The following is a 21,019-nucleotide window of genomic DNA, read 5'->3' as shown; positions in this document are numbered from 1 at the left end:
TGAGATAAATAATTAATATTTATCTTTGTTTACTTTTCGATGTTCTCCTCTCGATCCAGCAGAAGCAACGATCGAATTACGGTTTTATCGTACAACTTTTAAAATCATTTTATATTGATTTATATAATAAATTTCTTGTCGAACTGACAAAACAGAATAAAATAAAAAATAAATCCATAAAATAAGAGTGATGAAAATGCATATACAAATTGAGAATATAAAGGCAAAATAAAAATAAAATTGATAAATAGTTTTATTTTATATAAGGAAATACAGTTTTGGAACTGTATGTCCCTTTGTCAACTCACTAACGATAGCTCCAAGAGGAATAAATTCATACCACGTTACAGCAACATAGTAGAAGAACGAGGAAGAACAAGTAATTAATGCCTTATAGCTACTGTGCTAGCAGTTATCACTGCGTAAGATGATGAAGCCCATAAAGGGTTGTATGCGGGTTCCAATTTACAATTTATATTGGAACCCGATATAAAAATATGGACGGCCTCCAACCAAACACAAATTTGGTGCTGCGGGCGCAATCGATTATTTCAACAATAAGAATACTGAGGTGACCGACCGTGCTGCTCACACCAGTAGTGCTCTGCGAGGGCAGAGGGGCGCAGTTAGCCGTTCGAATAGTCCCCTCATACATAGCTGTTCGAATAGTTGCCTCATTCATAGCTGTTCGAATAGCTCCCTCATATTTAGATATTGCTGAATAGCTGTTCAAACAGTTCCTTCATACTCAAAATCGTCCGACGATGACGAATTGTCCTCAGAGCACAACTGACTTCTCTTCTTTCTTAGATTTATTTATTTATTTATTTTATTTTATTATTATTATTTTTTTTGGTTCACTTTCTTCTCCCCTCCTTCATTCCTTTATTTTCTTGTTGATGCCATGCCACTCCGGTGTTGCTCTCGTATTGTGTCATGGTATGCATTTGTGCTTTTAGGATCGTTCGCGTACTACATTTAGTGAGTTCACAAAGGGACATACAGTGTACAACTCTGCGAGCTCCTCTCTTTTATGAGTACATTTCGCCGATTTTATATTTACTTTATATTTATATTCTTAATTAATTTATCTCAATAATTTATCTTTTATTTTATCTCAATCAAAGTTCATGTTTATTTATATTTTTTTCATTTTTATTATTAAAATGAGTTTTATTCTGTTTGGTCAGTGGGGCAAGAATTTTAATGTATATTATGATTCTTGAATGAAATGAAATTTATATTCCGATATAAAATGATACCTGACGCTCAAGACCATTTGCTAATATATTCATTTATTTTCCATTATACACAGTTCAATTCTCTGTCTCCTTTCCCCCACGATATTTAAGCACAGATAAAGCGCAAAGGTTCAAAGACACTTCAGATGAAGTGTCTTTAAACTTTGGGAAGTACAGCGTGTACAGAAAGGTTAGACAGGATAGGAAGGAAGGAGGTGATATGCTGTTGATTAAGAAAAACATAAAATCAAAAGAAGTGCATCCAGTTGACATAGATGAACAGTGCACTGTGGAGTCAGTTTGGTGTGACATAAGCACTGCGAAAGCAAAAATAAGAGTAGGAGTGTGTTATAGGCCTAATGACTCGAATGAGTACAATGCACAATTGTACAGAGAAATAGAGTGGGCTAGTAAATCAGAATGTCTTATAATGGGGGATTTTAACTTCCCAGATATTGACTGGAACTCGTGGGTTGGTCACTCACACACTAGTAAGACTTTTTTGGATTTATTGGATGATTGTTTTCTGCAGCAGCATGTTCGAGAGGCAACCGGAGAGGGTAATATTCTTGATCTGGTTATCAGCAGTGATCATTCGTGTATTAAGAATTTGCAGCTAAAGGAACCACTAGGTGGCAGTGATCACAGTGTACTGATGTGGGATTTACTTAAAGATATAATTACCGTCAGGGGTAAAGGAAAGGGTTTTTGCTTCCGTAAAGGTGAGTACAGTGGTCTCAGACAGTTTTTAAATTCTGTACAGTGGGATCAACTGACGATGTTACCAACAGTAAATTCTAAGTGGGAAGCATTCAAGGAATCGTGGATGCTACTAAAATTTTCATATCTATTAAGAAACATTGTTCAAGGTTTAGGCCTAAATGGTTATCAAATGAACTAATGAGACTCGTGACAGAGAAGAAAAATGCATGGGATGCATATAAATTATCAAGCGACTCAGAAGCCTATGGCAGATATAAGCTAGTCTGTAATCGTTTGTTATTTATTTGTTATTTGTTTGTTAGAAGCATTAGCAACTAAGGCCATATTGCTCCGGGGATATGCGATGGTCATTCCCTGACCTTTCCGCATCCTCCGTATTTGGTGGTGATGGGCTCGAACCCCGGTCTAATAAAGAAGCGTGTGCTACGCACTGCTGCTCCTTCCCACCTGGCTACGGAGGCGCCGGTCTGTAATCAGGTCACAAAGGAGGTTAAGCAGGCGAAGGCCGATTACTAGAAATCTTTGGCAAAAGATGCTAAGAAAAACAGCAAGGATTTCTTTACTTTGCTTTACTTTTATATAAACTCTAAAAGGAAGTGGATGAATCTGATTGGTCCACTTGATATCGATAGTTCGACTGTTGATGATCCTGCTCAAATAGCAAACAAGCTGAATGAGTATTTTGCATCTACATTTACACATGGGGAGTTATTAAGGTTTGAAAATGCCAGAAGATTATCAAATTGTAGCAGGGTGCTTAATGATTTTGTAATAACTGAGGGCAAAGTGAAGGAGAAGTTGTTGAAGTTAAACATAAGAAAGGCACCTGGAGTGGATTGGATCTATCCAGTTATATTAAAGGAAGTAAGCAAACCCTTAGCCACAATTATGAGAGCATCCTTGGAATCAGGGGAGGACCCCACGGATTGGAGATGTGCAAATGTATCCCCAATTCTCAAAGGGGAATCGAAGGGTGACACGAGTAATTACAGACCAGTTAGTTTAACTTCTGTTCGGGGTAAAATAATGGAGTCACTGGTTAAAGATGCATTGCAGGATCATCTAGACAAGACTGCAGCAATAATTCAGACACAGCATTGGTTTGTTAAGGGAAAGTCTTGTCTGACAAATTTGATAGGATATTATGATGTGGTTACAAAGGAACTGGATGCAAAAAATAATTTTGATATCATATATTTGGATTTCAGGAAAGCTTTTGGCACTGTTGCGCATGGAAGCCTATTGTACAAATTGGAGCAGAATGGTATTAAGGGTAAGTTGCTACAATGGATAAAATGATGGTTGAGTGAGAGAAGGCAGAGGGTGGTAATTAACGGGTGCTGCTCTTCGTGGACTAATGTTATTAGTGGAGTCCCACAGGGTTCGGTGTTGGGTCCTCTGTTGTTTTGTATATTTATCAATGATATTGATGAAGGTATATCAGGCTTAGTGTCGAAGTTTGCAGATGATACAAAGGTTGGCAGAGTTGTTAATGACAGTAATGGCAGTGTGCTACTGCAACAGGAGCTAGATAATTTGGGCAGATGGGCTAAGAAGTGGCAACTGAAGTTTAACCTTGATAAATGCAAAGTACTGCATATGGGTAGAAGTAACCCCAAAGAAACTTACCAACTGTGTGGTACTACACTTAAGGTGGTACAAAATGAAAAAGACCTGGGAGTAATTGTGCAGTCAGATATGAAGTTTTCTGAGTAATGCAGACAGGCTGCCAGGGCAGGTCATGGTGTTTTGTCAATGATATATAGGAATTTTGCTAGCAGGTAAAAGGAGGTGATTGAACCTCTCCATAAGGCAATGGCCAGGCCACGCCTTGAGTACTGTGTACACGTCTGGAGGCCTCATTTTCGGAAGGATGTAGATTTGCTTGAGCGTGTACAGAGAAGGGCAACAAGATTGGTGAGGGGAATGAAGGGATCCTCTTACCAAGAGGGGCTTAAGTTCAGCAAACCGCAGTGGCTGGAGACTAGGCACCTGCGCGGTGATCTGATTGAGGTGTATAAGGCCTTGAATGGGTTGAGCACGCTGAATTATGATGGGATCCTTCCACTTGTTCAGATTACGAACCTAAGGGGGCATAAATTCATATTAAGAAAAGACAGATGTAGAATAGATGTGTGGAAATTTGTCTTTAGCCAGCGGGTGGTTAATTTCTGGAACAAACTTCCATCTATCGTTGTGGAAGTTGATAGGTTAAATAAATTTAAGGAGGAACTGGGCAGGAATTTGGAGGGAATGGCGTGATTTTTTTTTTTGGCTGATACTGCATAAGCTCATACACTTGCTTTCTTGCATCACATACCACCACTACTACTACTCAAACCGCACCTAAACTACGTAAGAAGAAAAATAAGAAACTGCACTGCCTTAATAAACCGAATTGCCCGAAGAGACTGGCGATTGAAACAGAGAACGATGATGTTTTATTATAAAGCAGCCTTCTTACCAATCGCGACATACGCAGCTGGTGCCTGGTACAAAAAGACCCGCACAGCTGCAAACCTAAGAATACTTGATTCCATACATAGAATCATGCTACTCACTGCTACTCGCGCCTGCAGCACAGTGAGCACACACGCTCTGCAAGTCATCGCAGGAACCCTCCCCTTAGACCTAGAAGTGGTGAGGAGAGGCATCCTCCATGAGCTCGCTAAAGCCAATGCTTGTACACACCTTGACTTCAACGGAGATCCAGGAAATAACGGCATTGCTGAAAAAAGAAGACTCCAGACCCACTTGCTGCAGGCGTGGCAGGCACGATGGGATGTCTCCATCAAAGGTCGGATAACAAATAAATTCTTTCCAAATGTAGATAGATTCCAACCTAAATTACCAACCTGGTACGCACCTGGTCTGTTTGTGACGTACCTACTCACAGGACATGGTGCCTTAAATGCCAAACTAACAACTATGGGAATAATTGAAAATCCAAATTGCACTTGTGGCGTTCCAGAAACTTGGTCGCACCCAATGTATGACTGCCACCAATACGACGACATCCGCTGCCAGCTGGTGACAAGACTACAACATTCACCCAAGGACCAGGAGCAATTCATTCTGGACGATAAAGGACCATATTTGGCATTCACCGAATTTGCACAGAAACTGTTTAACAGACGCCGAGCCACACTGGCCCAACAAGCAAATAACAACACAACCGGAAACTAAATGGGACAGCTACTATTCCCACAACAAATTCCATACCTCCAACGAGAATAAAAGGACATGGTCTACAACTCTGCGACTGACTGAACCCTGAATCTGCAAAGGGGCCACACGGACCTGAACCATGCAGCTTCGCTGCCATCAGGACTCGTTGGGGACCAGAATCGAGCACCTGACTCGATTCCTTTCCAACCCTACCACGGAGGGGCGGAGACTCCTTGTCTCCCCTCGCCGAACCCCCCCCCCTTTCCTCTCTGGTGAGGCATGGGCATGCCTCACTGATCAACTGGGGGCATCTCCTCTATCGCTCCCATATTTCTATCTTTATCCCCCAGTCTTCTGTCTCCCCTCCTACTCTATCTATATACAACGCGAACGCCCCACACACTAAATTTAACAACACTCAAAATAATCTTCGCCCAATCTCGGCCTATCCATCTATGTAATATCAAACCCCCCAGCGGTGTGTATAGGCATACAACGTATGGTGTATGCAGACAAGTGAAATAAGTATATACATGTGTATATACACATACATATTATGATTTTTTTTTTTTTTATATAGGTCCTAGCCGCCGAAATCTCAGGAAACTAAGCGGCAGGACCTGCCAGAGTAACTAAGTCTACTGGGTTCCTGGTCTGCCTCCACGGGGAGAAAGTGGGGCAACGTTGGGCTCCAGCAGGGGTCCAGCGGCTAAATGACCAGATGAACAACGGTACATGACATTACACATGTACAATACCCACACACTTTTAAATCTCTGGCATTCCCAGCAAACTGGTACACCCACAATGAAAGCAACGCGGAGATGGGGGAAACCCCTGGTGCCGCATGACATCAATACACCTTACTTACTACTACTACTACTATGACTACATTATACAAACTACACCTTTAGTTAGTCATCGATAGTTTGTTATCTATATTGTTGTTACAATATAATGTCACCAATGTACAGGGCGTATACATTGGTGAATCATTTTAGCCGCCTGTAAGTTATTCAATTCATAATTCAATCATGAATTATGAGAGACTAAATTTTTAACAGACAGGGTCTAGAACTCTAGACCATGCAGAAAGGAAAGGAAAAGTTTGTATAGATAAATAAATAAATAATTACAAAAAGTGACACTACGATGCGTTTCGCGCTGCAGGTAGCCACGCAGAAGACACACAGCACTATTTCTCAATGTTATAGTAATCTGTATTGCAAAAGTGCTGGAAACACAGTAGAGTAAGGTCGCCTCATTGCCCGAAGCATGTCATGACGAATATTGACAATATGCCTTCTGATGCTTTCCTTTAAGATCAGTCAGAGAACCGAATACTGTCTCATATCATTGACATACTCCATAACCAGAAGTCACAAAGATTAAAGTCCGGAACGAGCGAGGTGACCAAGGTGGCCTCGAGGCGTCGCTATATCGAATCTGTAAATTTTGTATATTCTATGAACGATTTTCCTGTTTGTGGCATGAAGAATACAAGTTTCAGAAAGAAAAAGCCACGCAAACCTAGGAAACCGTACACTTCTGGCACAGAGTGAAGAAAACCTATAAAGCTTCATTCTGTCCTGATGGAAATTGAATCTTAGCTTTTACCTATTCGGAAGAACACAAGTCGTAGACATCGCGCTGCGAAACGTATTGTGAATGCTGCCATGTATATTGTGCGCCAAACACGAAGAGATACTGAACACTGTTTATTCTGTTGTAAATGATTAATAAGTTTGTATTTTGGAAATTTTACCTTCTAGAAGAATTTGTAGTCAGCAAGTCTGAATACTACCATTGATAAAAAAAAAACGGTTACTTTCAGTAGTATAAATAGGAAACGACATAAAAATTATCATCAGCCATTTTCAATCCACTGCAGGATGAAAGCCTCTTAAGCAACTTTCCACTTCCTTCTGTTTTGTGCAATGGCCATCCATTTACTACTCACAAACTCATGAATTTTCATCTGTCCATTACCGTCGTTGTCTTCCAAGTTTTCTTCTAGCTCCTCTTGGGTACCATTCTCTTATTTTCTTAGTCCATCTGTCATCATGTCTTCGAGCTATATATCCTGCCCAAGACCATTTTAGTTCTTTAGTTTTGATAAGAATGTCCTTTACTTGAGTTTGCTGCCTAATCCATGCGTTTCTCTTCTTATCTAACAGTCTGATTCCCAATATAATTCGTTCCATTCTTCGCTGTGTAGTTCTCAGCTTCTCTTCTATTCTTTTGGTGAGTGCCCAAGTTTCACTTCCATAAGTCATGGTGGGGTTCGTTATTTTACGTTTCAGACAAATTTGGATATTGCTCCTCAGTATGTGACTATATTTTCTGAACGCTATCTATCCAAAATTTATTCTTCTCTTGACTTCCAGCCATTTATCATTATTACAGCTAATGACTTGTGCCAGAAGTATATGATTCCACTTTTCAATTACTGCTCCTTCAATCATTATATCCCTTTCTGTGGCATACTTTTTCATCATTACCTTTGTTTTAGCCATGTTCATCTTTAGTCCAAAATCCTTACCAACTATGCATAACTGATTAAGATTTTCCTCTAACTCTTTGGGATCACTGCTTATGACCACAATGTCAACTGCAAATCGTAAATGGCTTAGGTACTCTCCATTCACATTGACTCCATTCTGCGACCAGTCTAATTTTCTGAAAGTTTCCTCAAGGGCAGCAAACAACTTCGGAGGTATTGAGTCTCCTAGTCGAACTCCTTTCTCAATTTTAAATTTCCCACTGTCTTTGTCTAGTCTAATAAAGGACGTAGCGTTCTCATATATTTTCTTCAAAATCATAATATATGGGGTATCTAGGCTTTGTCTTTCCAGCGCCCGAAACATTGCCTTATGCTTTGTGGATTAAGAAAAGTCAAATGCCTTTTCATAATTCCCAAATGCCAGCCATAACGGTATTTTATATTCATTTGCTTTCTCCATTAGCTGTGATATTACGTGAAGGTGATCCATAAGGCTTGCTCTTTCGGTTGATTCTCATCAAGTATTCTTTCTAATCTGTTAGTAATGACCCTTGTGAACAACTTATAGATGTGGGATAACAAGCTAATTATTCTATAATTTCCAATTTCTGATTTATCTCCTTTCCTATGCAGCACAACTATGATTGCATTATTCCACTCCTTAGGCGTCACACCTTTTCTAATGCATTTTGTGAAGAGTCTTGCCAGTTTTTGTGTTATGTCTCTTCCTTCCAAGTTTAACAACTCTACAGTAACTTCATCTTCCCCCGGGGCTTTCTGATTCTTCATTTTCTTCAAAGCATGTTCTATCTCATCAGGAAGGATATCAGGTATGTCATATGTGTTACTAATTTGCGATCCATCTTCTCCACTGCTGGCATAATTCCCTTGCTCCTTGTATAATTTTCTATAGTAGTCGTTTGCTATTTGAATTATGCCTTCTCTGCTATTTATAAGTACGCCATCGCTATTGTTCAGTTTCGGTATCATTTGTCTTTCTGTATTACTGCTCATGGCTGCTGATTTAAGTCCATTGTTTACCCTTAATCTGTAGCGGATTAAGGCCGGTTGAGGCCCGGGCGCAGAAGGAAATATTGGGCCCCTTAAAAAAACAGAGAGAGACAGGGAAAATAAAAATACATGTTAACCATTTTTTTAAATAAATAAAAATATTATGTACTATTAATGTTTTATTTACAATAAAATTTGAATATAATATATGTATAATATAATTAATAATAGCATAATAATAATCACAAAGTTTTGAACTAATAGTTGAACATATGTAAAAGTATAATTAATGATAATATACGTATAATAGGAGTAACAATCAGAAAATTGAACAAAAAAATCATAGAATTTTACTTGAAATTAAAATTACAAATGGGAAAATATTTAAATAATTTTTTTTTCTTTATTAATTTTATCTTAATATAATTTCAACAATATACAATATACGCATATTTGCGTATATCGTAAGTCTGCACTGCAGGAGAACCTTTGTAAGGTCAAAGTTGCAGGCACCTCCGTAGCCAGGTGGGAAGGTGCAGCAGTGCGTAGCACACGCTTCTTGATTAGACCGGGTTCGAGCCCGTTACCACCAAATACGGAGAATACGGAAAGGTCAGGGAATGACCACCACATATCCCGGAGCAATATGGCCTTAGTTGCTAATACTCCTAAAAACCAAATAACAAACAAACAAAGTAGCAAATACGATTCTATTGCTCCGATGAGCGGTAGCGCAGCCGCGCTGGGCCTATGCAGCGTAGTAATGAAATAATGAAAATAAGCGAATATAAACATACTATCAGCTTTTACCGCCGATTGTAAACTTGTACGTAATTAAAATTGCACATACGAAACCAAACTTGGTGTCATTAGAAAAAAGTGTAAAGTTGAGGTTTTGCGGGGCCCAGGGCGCGCGCCCGGTGTGCCCGCCGTTACATCCGCCTCTGCCCTTAATGCTTGTTCTACTTTTCTTGTGTTAAATCTTCAATGTCCTCTCTGCGACTCTTTCTAATGGCTTTGCATAACTCAGTATACTCAATTTTGTCCTTGTCAGTGTTTATCTTGCTCTTCATTTGTCGTCTTCGGTTCATCATGACAAGTGTTTCTTGACTAATTTTTACTTTTTTGCATTTCTTTTTACCTATAAGTTTCTTGGGCTTTATCACTTGCAGATAGTTGTAATATTCCTCGTCAATACCTTGGTTCTGAGCAGTCTGCAGAAGCTCAAACTTGTTCTTAAGTTCCAGTACATACTGCTTTTTCTCCTCTTCTGTAATCTCAAAGACCTTCATATTATTTACTTGAGTCAGTTTTTTCCCTTAATAAATCAGAAATAAGAAGGCATAAGAAATCAATATAAAAATTAAATATCACCACACATAATATCACAATATTGGACCAAATGTGGTAACAGCCCAGTTTTCTGACATCAGATGATGAAACGAACTCCAAGAACATATCTCCAATTTGTCATTCGTTCATTGTGCAAAGATATCTGACACCTCTTCGGTGTTTTGATTAATATGGCAATAAATCAATTTCTGTCAGAAGCAAGTGATCTATATATGTCACAGAAATAAGACAAATACGTTTATCAATACTTTTCGGCCTGAATAAAAACAATTTGGATGTAAAGATATGCTAAACAGTTGGGTTGGACCACAATTTGAAAAAAAAAATAAAAAATAATAACGAAAAGGTCAAGAAACCTAATTAACTGGCATAAATAATCATTATTACACTAAGAATTACACATTTCAAAAATGTTTCTATTTAATTGTCCCCTAATTCCTTAATACAATTTTCGTTTTCTTACATTGTGGTTATCCCACGGATAACCACTAACTGGTAACAAAGTGATATTCAATTCAACTGGATGTATTTGTGTGCGGTATCCAAAGGTGTCATCGGTTCTTCTGTAGTGCCAATACTTCGGAGGCAATTAAAGTTTTGTGTGTTTTCGACATTTATATGTATTACAAAATGCATACTGATACCGAGATATATAACAGCTGTAGTATTTGTATAATACTTTTTTTTTTTTTTTGTAAGCTTGCTGTGGCACCCCAAAAGCAGGTGTAGGCTCCTTCTTTCTATGTTTGTGGGTATTATATAGGTCCGAAACAAGTGAAGTATGGCGTCTTTGGTGACACCAAGTATTGCAGTGCATATGAAGCCTATTTTGAATGCATATGGGTGATTATGACAAGTTGTAAGCATTTCATTTCTGCTCTGCTAGTTGTAGGTCAACATTAGAGGGTGTGGTGTCCGTGTGTGGGCATTCAAAGCAACTCAGGCTACAGGGGTCAGTATATTGTATCGACAAATTGCGTGTAAAAAAAAAACGAATTCTTTGTTAAAGAACTGTATCCCCAACGTTAAACCTTCAAGCATATACAATCTGTTTCCAAAATTGTCTGATGCAAAAGTAAAATGCAAAAGTAAAAGCATTTTTATTAGCCCACAAGTTAAGCAGATGTTGGCTTCACAAGAACCGGACGACATAATGACTAATGCTGAGAGAAATGCCTGGCAGTCGTTTCGTATTGTAGTGAATGACTTTCTTGGTAACATTAGGAGTGAAAATTACAAACAACTGGTTGACATGGTGATTAAGAATTACGAAAAATGCAATGCAGTACGTCAACCAAGCTCTATTACTTTCACTCTCATCTGGATTTGTTATTTTTAGAACAAAAATGAGTGAGGTTAGCGAAGAGCATGAAGTGAGATTCCACTAGGACATACAGTCAGAGGTGCTAAGGAGAGTGGAATAAAGATATGATGGGATTCTATAAAGTTCAAGACAGCTGTTTGACTATAAAATTTATTGACTATAATATATATAACTATAAAACATGTGACATACATCTGTCACACGTTTTCATTGTTTGCTCTTTACACAGTAAAGAGCTCTTCACAAACAATGTCATAAATATTAATTTTAAGAGGGGCCCCCTCAATGGTTGCAGTACCAGGTGCACCCCCCCCCGATGAGATAAGATGGCCCTGGAATTAGGATGAGGATGTTCAGCGGCTTACAAACAATCACCTCAAGTAAGAATAACCCTCGTACATCGAAACAACTAGCAGTTGTCTCTCAGATAAAGTAATACATAATAGTTTTGTTATTTTTTTTTATCAAATCCTGCTAAATATTGAGAGAATCGTAACTATTCTGAATCATAACTACCCCATGAATAGTAAGAGTAATTACTGGAATAGAAACTGTCTCAGCCACATCGCCAGTTCTTGCTCACGTTTATCGTTATCTTTTTTTTTTTTTTTTTTTTTGAAAAATCATGAATAGAAAAATTCAGCTTAATGCACAGCATATGACCTTTTCTACTCAAGTGCCATTGAATGTAAAAAAAAAAAAAAACATGAAGTGCAAAAAACGGCTTCTTCAATGTCGTTATACCTTTTGCATGTGCAAATCTAATATGAATGGGTCTACACTATGCATTACAATATTATTTTTTAATATTTAAATTATTGTTATTCTTAGTTAAACAAAAGTACCATGTTTACTGAAAAAAAAAAAGCCATTTGTATATTTCCCTCGTTTCTCTCTCTTTTAGTCTAACCTTCTGCGGAATTACTATGAAGAATTACGTAGAAGAAAATGTATCCTATAAATCACACATTACAGTCAAATACACCATGAAAATGCTAGCAAGTTCCTCAGAAACCATCATATTTTTATTCCTTGGAGTATCAACAGTTAACGATAACCACGAGTGGAACTCATGGTTCGTTGTCATGACACTCACATTTTGCACAGTATATAGAGCAATCGGTAAGTTTCTATTCATTTCTCCTAATATTGCTATTAGTTACAGGTGTTTAATACTCTAAATCAGCGGTCCTCAAAGTGTGATTGTGGTCTCCGATTGTGGGGGTTTCCGAGACCCTCTCAGGGTGTCCACGATCTCAAAACTATTTTCTTAATAATATTAAGACGTGATACTAAGACGTAATACTAAGACGAAGACATTGGGGTTCTCAATAATTTTTAAGAGTATAAAGGGGTTCCGAGACAAAATTTGAGAACCGCTGCTCTAAATCACTATATCATTAAGAAAGACATCCCTGCTTTAACTTAGTACGTTTCAGATTGTTAATATTTAATACGCGGTCTCTTCAAAAAATTAGCAAGACTGATACAGTAAGAAACAAAATGGAGTATTTTAATTACAAGGTTAACGCGCTTGTAAATAATTTTGGAGTAATATAAATATTATTTCTTTTATTTTTTTGTAGGTTTAAAAAATCGTCCACTTAAACGAACAATTTTACAAAAGAAGATAATCGTTCGGTAGCGAAATACATTTTTATACGGGGATTTCTGAGAAGCAAATACATGTTGTCCACCTTCTCGACGATTTTTAGCGATTGTCCATCTCGCAGCACCATCAAGAACTGGGGTCACCAAATGGAAACCAGGTCTAAATGGCCTGTGACTGTATCAATCACCCAAAACATCAATGCTGTTCACGTGAAGAATCATCAAAATGAGCTATAACACAGAAAATACATAATATACAAAGTATATCCTGTAAAGGATCCATCAAATTTCACACAAAAACTGGCCCTTGAGATAACACAGTGTTTATAATCAGTGTTCTCCCACGCAAGTGGAAAGGCCTGAGGTCGAATCCCATGGCGTAAGTAATTTTGAGTGGCTGAGTTAGTCGGTCTCAGGCGAGAACTGCGTGGTATGCCACAGCACTATGAGGCGCCAGTTTAAATAAACTGGGGAAATAAACTGAGTTTAATAATAATAATAATGCTGCTTATAGAGTGTCTTGTAATCAGTAGACAGTGAGTAGATTTTTTTCCAAACTCAAGAATACTGGTTCTGCCGATAGGAAAAAAGGAACTGGATGCAAAAGAGTCTCCACCAAAACAGGACAGCGTTTTGAAGCGCTTATGCCTTAAAAACCGTAAAGCTTCTTCGTCTGAGCTGAAAAAAGAATGGGAAGCACACACAGTAGTGGTAGCAAGTGCAGTAACAGTCAGAAGACGCCTCTTCAAAAATGGACTTGTATCCCGTCGTCCTAAGAAAAAGCCCCTCCTCACACAAAAAATTAAAAAGGCCCGATTCATTTGGTGTAATGAGCATGTCAAATGGACCCACCCCCGAGCAATGGAAGTCAGTTATTTTCTCGGATGAGAAGAAATTCAACCTGCATGGCTCTGATGGGAGACAAACGATTCGCCATCAACGTGGTGAAGAATGCTATCCAGACTGTATGGTGTCTACAGTGAAATTCTCTGGCAGCCAAATGATATGGGGGTGCATTTTGTATCGCGGAGTAGTTCACCTGCAGTTTATAAAAGGTTCCGTAAATGCCAATGGATACATGGCTATATTGAAAGGCAAATTGCTGCCAACCATTAGAGACCATTTCAACCTGCCAAGTAACTGCGCATCTTTCAGGACGACTCTGCTCCTTGCCATCGGCCGAAAAGTGTAAGTAGGCACTTCTGTAGTTACTTTCTGCATTAGAGGTTCGACAGTAATGTGTTTACATTTGTTACAGGTGAAAAATGGCTGGAAGAACCGTCCATTACAACTCTTAGCTGGCCAGGAAACAGCCCGGACCTGACTCCTATACAGAACTGTTGGCATCGTGTGGAATCTGCAGTTGCCAGAAAGAAACCAAAGACACTTGGTGAATTTCAGGAGGCCATAATTCGTGTTTGGAACCAAGAACTATCAGTTGATTATCTTCAGAAATTGATCTTGTCAGTGCCTCGACGGTGAGCCGCTGTCATCAGGGCCAGGGACGGTTCAACTAAATATTAGTTTGAACCTGGTGAACTTTTCATTTTGTTTTCCATTTAAAACGATAAACTGAAGCAAACTGAGGGCTTCTGATAACATTTCAGCCATAATTGTCGTGTTTATCAAAACTGTTGCATAAAGGTTGCAAATGCTCATTTTGGAATATTTTGAGAGCACCTGTCAAATATTACTTAGCTTTGCCTTAACTATTAATAAATATCTTTTGTTTATATTTATATTTGCGATGCTAGTCATTAATGTAACATGCCATCGCGAAAAAGGGTTAGAAATGCGAAATTCCTAGATGATGCACTTTATTCGAACACTAGTGTATATCTTTTTGTCGTACCATATATTCCATAAATTAAGTAAACTTCACAGATGAATATTGAAATCTAGTTATATTTTTACACAATTTTTCTTATTAGACTCTAGAGCTTTTAAATATGTAGCCATAGATATTGGTGATTAATTTTATTAGTTTATGGATTTTCTTGATTTCTATGCATCATTTTCTATATTTCAGTGGTAATTATTCTAACTGGAATAGCCAACCGATTCCGCCTACATCAAATTAACAGAGTTGAACAGTTCATCATGGCATATGGTGGATTACGAGGGGCAGTTGCCTTTGCCCTCGTTCTTATAGTCTCCGACAAGGTAGTACCAACCAAAAACATGATGGTTACTACCATCATCGCTCTTGTGTACTTCACAGTGTTCATTCAGGTGTGTATATTGTAAACTGCTTCATTAATTGCTTACTCATTTATATTGATTTGAAAGGAGGTCTATTTTTCTAATTTTAATTTGCACGGAATTCTGCAATGGTTACTTACTTTTATGCCTTACGATAAAGCAAGTGACCGATTCATATTAATATCTTAAATTACAGTTCTTGTTATCCGTGCTGATATACAGTACTCCGCTTATCACCTACCTACAATTTGATCAATACCAAGGGATGTAGACCAACCTTTTCTCACAATAGTTATCTAATATGCCAACCATATTAGATAAATCTTCACCAAAAACATTTTTCAAACAATCGTTGTGAAGATCCTGTTTCACTGGCTCAAATACTCAACTTGCCTTAACCAAGTATATCAGCACTGCTGCTCATCTATTAATAATTTTCAACGACTAGAATATATTTATATAAATAAAAATCATCTATCCGTCACATAGTAAAAGAATCGTATCGTACTTTCATCTCGGGATCAGATTTTCATCCTGTACCATCTGAGTCTCATTCCTATTCCTTATTGGGACGATGTTTACTGAGCAGCCATTGCTTCCATCAGTAGGTATTCCTGCAATATGCATTCTCTAGAATATTCATAAATCATCTCACATCTGCTTTCACGCACATAAAAAAGTTTGGGTGCCCGTTCACTTAAAGTAACCTTTTCCTTTTTGTCTGTAAGTTCCCTTTTAGGGTCTTGTCAAAATGGTCTATTTCTCTGCTAACCTTAGATCATCAACTTCCCTTAATTCATACTTAAAACTACGGCATAAAAAGTTCTTTGTATTTCCATATCTCTCTCTTCATTCGACCGATTAAATCGTATTCTACCCTCCAAAAAATATTTGGAATCACTCCAGATGCTTTTTTTTTAGAATATCATAGTCAACTGGACGTTCCCGGATAAACAAGGGACTCAGAAAGGTATATAAGAAAGGCGTAGGGGACATACAAGTTATTTGTTCTCGTGATGACGCATAGAGCCGAGCTTACTGATTTCGAGAAGGGGTTACTGCCAGATGTCACATTAATGGCTTGTCGATTCGTGAAATTGCTGATAGCTTGTATATATCATCTAAAACCGACCGAAGGCAACGTTATTATGCAGTGGAAATATGAATACTACCAGAGTCCAGTAAGCACAGGGCAAACACGGAAGTTCAAGACTGTCTCAAGGTTAATACAACAATCTCATAAGATATCCCCAAGAAACATCAACTAGGAGTCAACAAGGATTGAGTTCTATACGTACATACAACGTACGGACCTTCACACCTTCAGTTTTCATTGGAGAACAGCGGTGCATAAGCCAAACATCACCACTGTAACCAGCGATCTCGCCTTGCATGGTGCAACGAACACCGTAAACGGTCCAAAAAGAAGTGGAAATCGGTCGCACAGTGAAAAATCTCGCTATATCCTGTTCAATCAGATGGGCGAGTATGAATATGAAGGACTAACCAAGAAAATATCTGCTACTGGAATGTGTTGTGTTAATAATTAAGTTAGGAGAAGGTGGGGATATGGTGTAGGTCTGTTTCTCGTGGTACAGCTTAGGACCTTTGGTGGTCACGAGGGGAAACCATAAATGCGTCTACCTTAACATTTTGGACAATTCCATGCTCCCCATGAGGTGGCAGTTCCTTGACCCATCTTTGTTTCTACTGGATAATGCCACGCGCCATTATCCAGTTAACCCGCCAGTGCAGTTCTAAAATGGTTTGCAGATATAAATGTACAAAAGTTGAATGACCGGCACAGAGTTCCAGTTTGAAAACTATGGAACACCTATGATATGAAATGAATGGAAGTCTGGGTGAGGGCCAGACCCACGCGTCCCACTTTGATAGCTCAAATGGTCACTGTTCTGCAGGAGGTGTGAAGAACTATACCCGCTATAGGTGGGTATGGTCATTTTCGTGGTCTTACTGTGCTTGCTGGGCTGTAACAGTACTGCAACGCTTATTTCATGATAATATTTCTTGATTCATCGGCGGAGAGCCTACCGAGATGGATTGTTCAGCGGTCAAAGGTGAACCAACATGCTTTTGAACTTAATGTCAATGTGAAACCGTATGTCCGGATGCTTTTTGAGGTAGTGTATTTCTTTGTTTCTAACAGTTACTCAGGTAAAGTAGCGAAAAAAATTAAGTGATGTATAGTACAGGCTGGGGAAATGAGCATACAGCAGTAATTTAACTCTCTTAGTAAATGAATAAATAAATTTTCTCTTTATACTCCAGGATGGCCTCATTGGATCAAAGGAGTTAGCAGGACATCATGCAATTATTTGTCTGCGAATCGATCTGTTGAGTTAAATGGTCAGAAAAATCTGGTGATATTAAAGTACAAGTATAATGTTACTTCTATATCATTTTCAGCGTATTGCGCAATGTGAGAAAGGTTAATTATCACACATCATATAAAATGCCGAATTTTAAAAATGGTTTCGAATATCCATAAGCCAAACACAAAAAAAAAAAAAAAATCAGAACCGGAAGAGCGTGGATATCTTGAACAATTACCAAGAAATTATCAATATCCATTATTTTACAGAATTTTCATATATACAACTGTAAAATTATTACTAAAGTACATGTGCTTTAAAGATCACATCGTGTACGGTCTTATGTACAATATACTTATATATTCTGTATATAAATATTTATATATAATTTATCGAAGGTTAAAGAGTCTCTTTCTTCTATTAAGGGGATGACCATAGGGCCGCTGGTAAGGATCCTGAATGTGCCAACAAGCAACAAAGTGAAGCCATCAATGAACGAAAGAATCCATACAAGGGTAAAGCTAATTTATTATCACGTTTCCTATTTCATATTTAAAAAAGTCATGCAAACAAATTCCAATGTTTCAAATTCAAAAAGCTATAATTTTGAAAATCTCGAATCTGGCAACCGGCAGTTTAAAATTCCAAGTTCTAAAGTCATGAATCTCGAAAGGTTACAATTTGTAATATAGAAATTTAAGAATTCAAAGCGTTTCATGATTTTATATGCGGCATATTATTCTTAAGTTATTACACAAAAAAGTAAAACATTAATAATTAAAGAAAAGTATAATTAAATTCTCATTTAATAAATATGAAACTGCAGGAAATATTTTTCTATTGCTCTTTTAAAAAATCGGATGAGTTATTAGTTTCTGGGTTTCCGCTTGATTTTAAATAAACTTCTATTTATAATTAAGGTCAAGTATGTATTATCATTATCAAAACTATTCTTGAATATATGTCTGTTCACGATACTGGCCTCAAGTTTTGCAACTACAAAGAGAAATCATATAGCATTCGAAAAATATCAACCAAGAATCAAGTTATAGATATTAACCAGAATTTAATGCCAGTAGCGAAATCTAGTGCCATTAAAGGGAAGTATGGAAGTAACGAAATCTATTTCGCTACTTCCATTCCATACCATTAAAACATTTTTGAAGGCGATAAAAATATGAAATGCCACTCTTCACATCTATAAATTTTCATCACAGAGATAAAACGATGATTCGCTAATGGGAATTAAGCCAGTTTTTAAATTTTATAATTGATTTTTTCTTACGACAACGAAATTTGAAAAGAAGTTAGAAAAGTAATTTATGTAAATAACTAAATTTGGTTAAGGTGTGAGCTTTTGGATAAACATTTATTGGGTTTTGGTACTGTATCGAAAGGTTTTATTCCGTTGATTTAAAAAATAATTCATTCTAATAATAATTGGATGGCCATTAAAGGACTTTACGTTCCCACTATAAACATTAGATATGACATTGTTCTCCTAATGATAAGAATATTAATGATGCTTTTATCACTGGGAGCCATGATGGACTAATCAAGGGCCACTATATTACTGGCAATGATTCGTTTGTTCCGTGGGATAATACTCAGATGTGAGTAGAATGGCCGTCTATGGTATGTGGCTAGCTACCAATTTTGTTCACACGTTTGAGAACCCAAAATTCCATTTAGGTATGCTCGAACAGATGATGTTATGATGCGATTTATTTGCTTCAAATATTTCGGTGTTGGCACCGGTTTTAACGAATTTTCGGAACTACTTTATAAAAAAATCTAATTAAAACAGAACTGCTGTAATAATTTGTTAGTCCTCACTAACAGAAGATATATTGTGAATGATGTTACCGTCCTGAATAAGATAAATATTGGAAGTGATCACAGAATGGTAAGATGTACACTTGATATAGATGTAGGAAAGAAAAGGAAAAAACTGACTCGAGTAAATAATACAAAGGTCTTTGAGATAACAGAAGATGAGGAGAAAAAGCAGTATGTACTGGAACTTAAGAACAAGTTTGAGCTTATGCAGACTGCTCAGGACCAAGATATCGATGAGGAATAGTACAACTTTCTGAAAGTGATAAAGCCCAAGAAACTTATATGTAAAAAGAAATCCAAAGACAGTAAAAATTAGTCATGAAACACTTGTCATGATGAACCGAAGACGACAAATGAAGAGCAAGATAAACACTGACAAGGACAAAATTGAGTATACTCAGTTATGCAAAGCCATTAGAAAGAGTCCCAGAGAGGACACTGAAGATTTAACACAAGAAAAGTAGAACAAGCATTAAGGGAAAACAAAGGATTTAAATCAGCAGCCATGAGCAGTAATACAGAAAGACAAATGATACTGAAACTGACGAATAGCGATGGTGTACTTATAAACAGCAGAGAAGGCATAATTCAAATAGCAGAAGACTACTATAGAGAATTATACAAGGAGCGAGGGAATGATGCCAGCAGTGGGAAAGATGGATTGCAAAGTAGCAACACATACGACATACCCGATATTCTTCTTGATGAGGTAGAACATGCGTTGAAGAAAATGAAGAATCAGAAAGCCCCGGGGGAAGATGAAGTTACGGTAGAGTTGTTAAAATTGGGAGGAAGAGACATAACACAAAAACTGGCAAGGCTTTTCACAAAGTGCATTAGAAAAGGTATGACGTCTAAACAGTGGAATAATGCAATCATAATTTTGCTGCATAAGAAAGGAGATAAATCAGAAATTGAAAATTATAGACCAATTAGCTTGTTATCCCACATCTACAAGTTGTTCACAAGGGTCATTACTAACAGATTAGAAAGAATACTTGATGAGAATCAATCGAAAGAGCAAGCTGGCTTTAGGACAGGATTCTCAATTATGGATCACCTTCACGTAATATCACAGCTAATGGAGAAAGCAAATGAATATAAAACACCATTATGCCTGGCATTTGTGGATTATGAAAAGGCATTTGACTCCATACAGCATAAGGAAATGTTTCGGGCACTGGAAAGACAAGGCATAGATACCCCATATATTATGATTTTGAAGAAAATATATGAGAACGCTACGTCCTTTATTAGACTAGACAAAGACAGTGGGAAATTTAAAATTGAGAAAGGAGTTCGACTAGGAGACATAATATCTCCGAAGTTGTTTGCTGCCCTTGAGGAAACTTTCAGAAGATTAGACTGGTCGCAGAATGGAGTCAATGTGAACGGAGAGTACCTAAACCATTTTCGATTTGCAGTTGATATTGTGGTCATAAGCCACGATCCCAAAGAATTAGAGGAAAATCTTAATCAGTTATGCACAGTTAGTAAGGATTTTGGACTAAAGATGAATATGGCTAAAACAAAAGTAATGATGAACAAATATGCCACAGAAAGGGAAATGATTGAAGGAGCAGTAATTGAAAAGGTGGAGTCATATACTTATCTGGGGCAAGTTATTAGCTGTAATAATGATAAATGGCTGGAAGTCAAGAGAAGAATAAATTTTGGATGGATAGCATTCAGGAAATATAGTCACATACTG

At 37.6% G+C, this 21,019-nt stretch overlaps 1 protein-coding gene across 4 annotated transcripts in view; it reads left to right on the top strand.

Moving 5' to 3' along the window:
• Nucleotides 1–21,019, top strand: part of LOC150082639 (Na(+)/H(+) exchanger protein 2-like) — a 313,793-nt gene that overhangs the window by 276,407 nt on the left and 16,367 nt on the right. For all 4 annotated transcript variants that reach the window (XM_090377561.1, XM_090377564.1, XM_090377562.1 and 1 more), the window contains exons 4-6: nucleotides 12,228–12,445; nucleotides 14,964–15,166; nucleotides 17,895–17,984. In XM_090377561.1, the coding sequence (XP_090233687.1) occupies nucleotides 12,228–12,445; nucleotides 14,964–15,166; nucleotides 17,895–17,984 (511 nt within the window). The remainder of the gene's footprint in view (nucleotides 1–12,227; nucleotides 12,446–14,963; nucleotides 15,167–17,894; nucleotides 17,985–21,019) is intronic.

Source organism: Mastigoproctus giganteus, chromosome 7 (assembly GCF_048544385.1).
Source record: "Mastigoproctus giganteus isolate SK-2022 chromosome 7, ASM4854438v1, whole genome shotgun sequence".
In the NCBI taxonomy this organism is placed as follows: Eukaryota; Metazoa; Arthropoda; class Arachnida; order Uropygi; family Thelyphonidae; genus Mastigoproctus; species Mastigoproctus giganteus.
The sequence above is the reverse complement of the archived record's forward strand: the minus strand, read 5'-3'. Positions and strand labels throughout refer to the sequence as shown.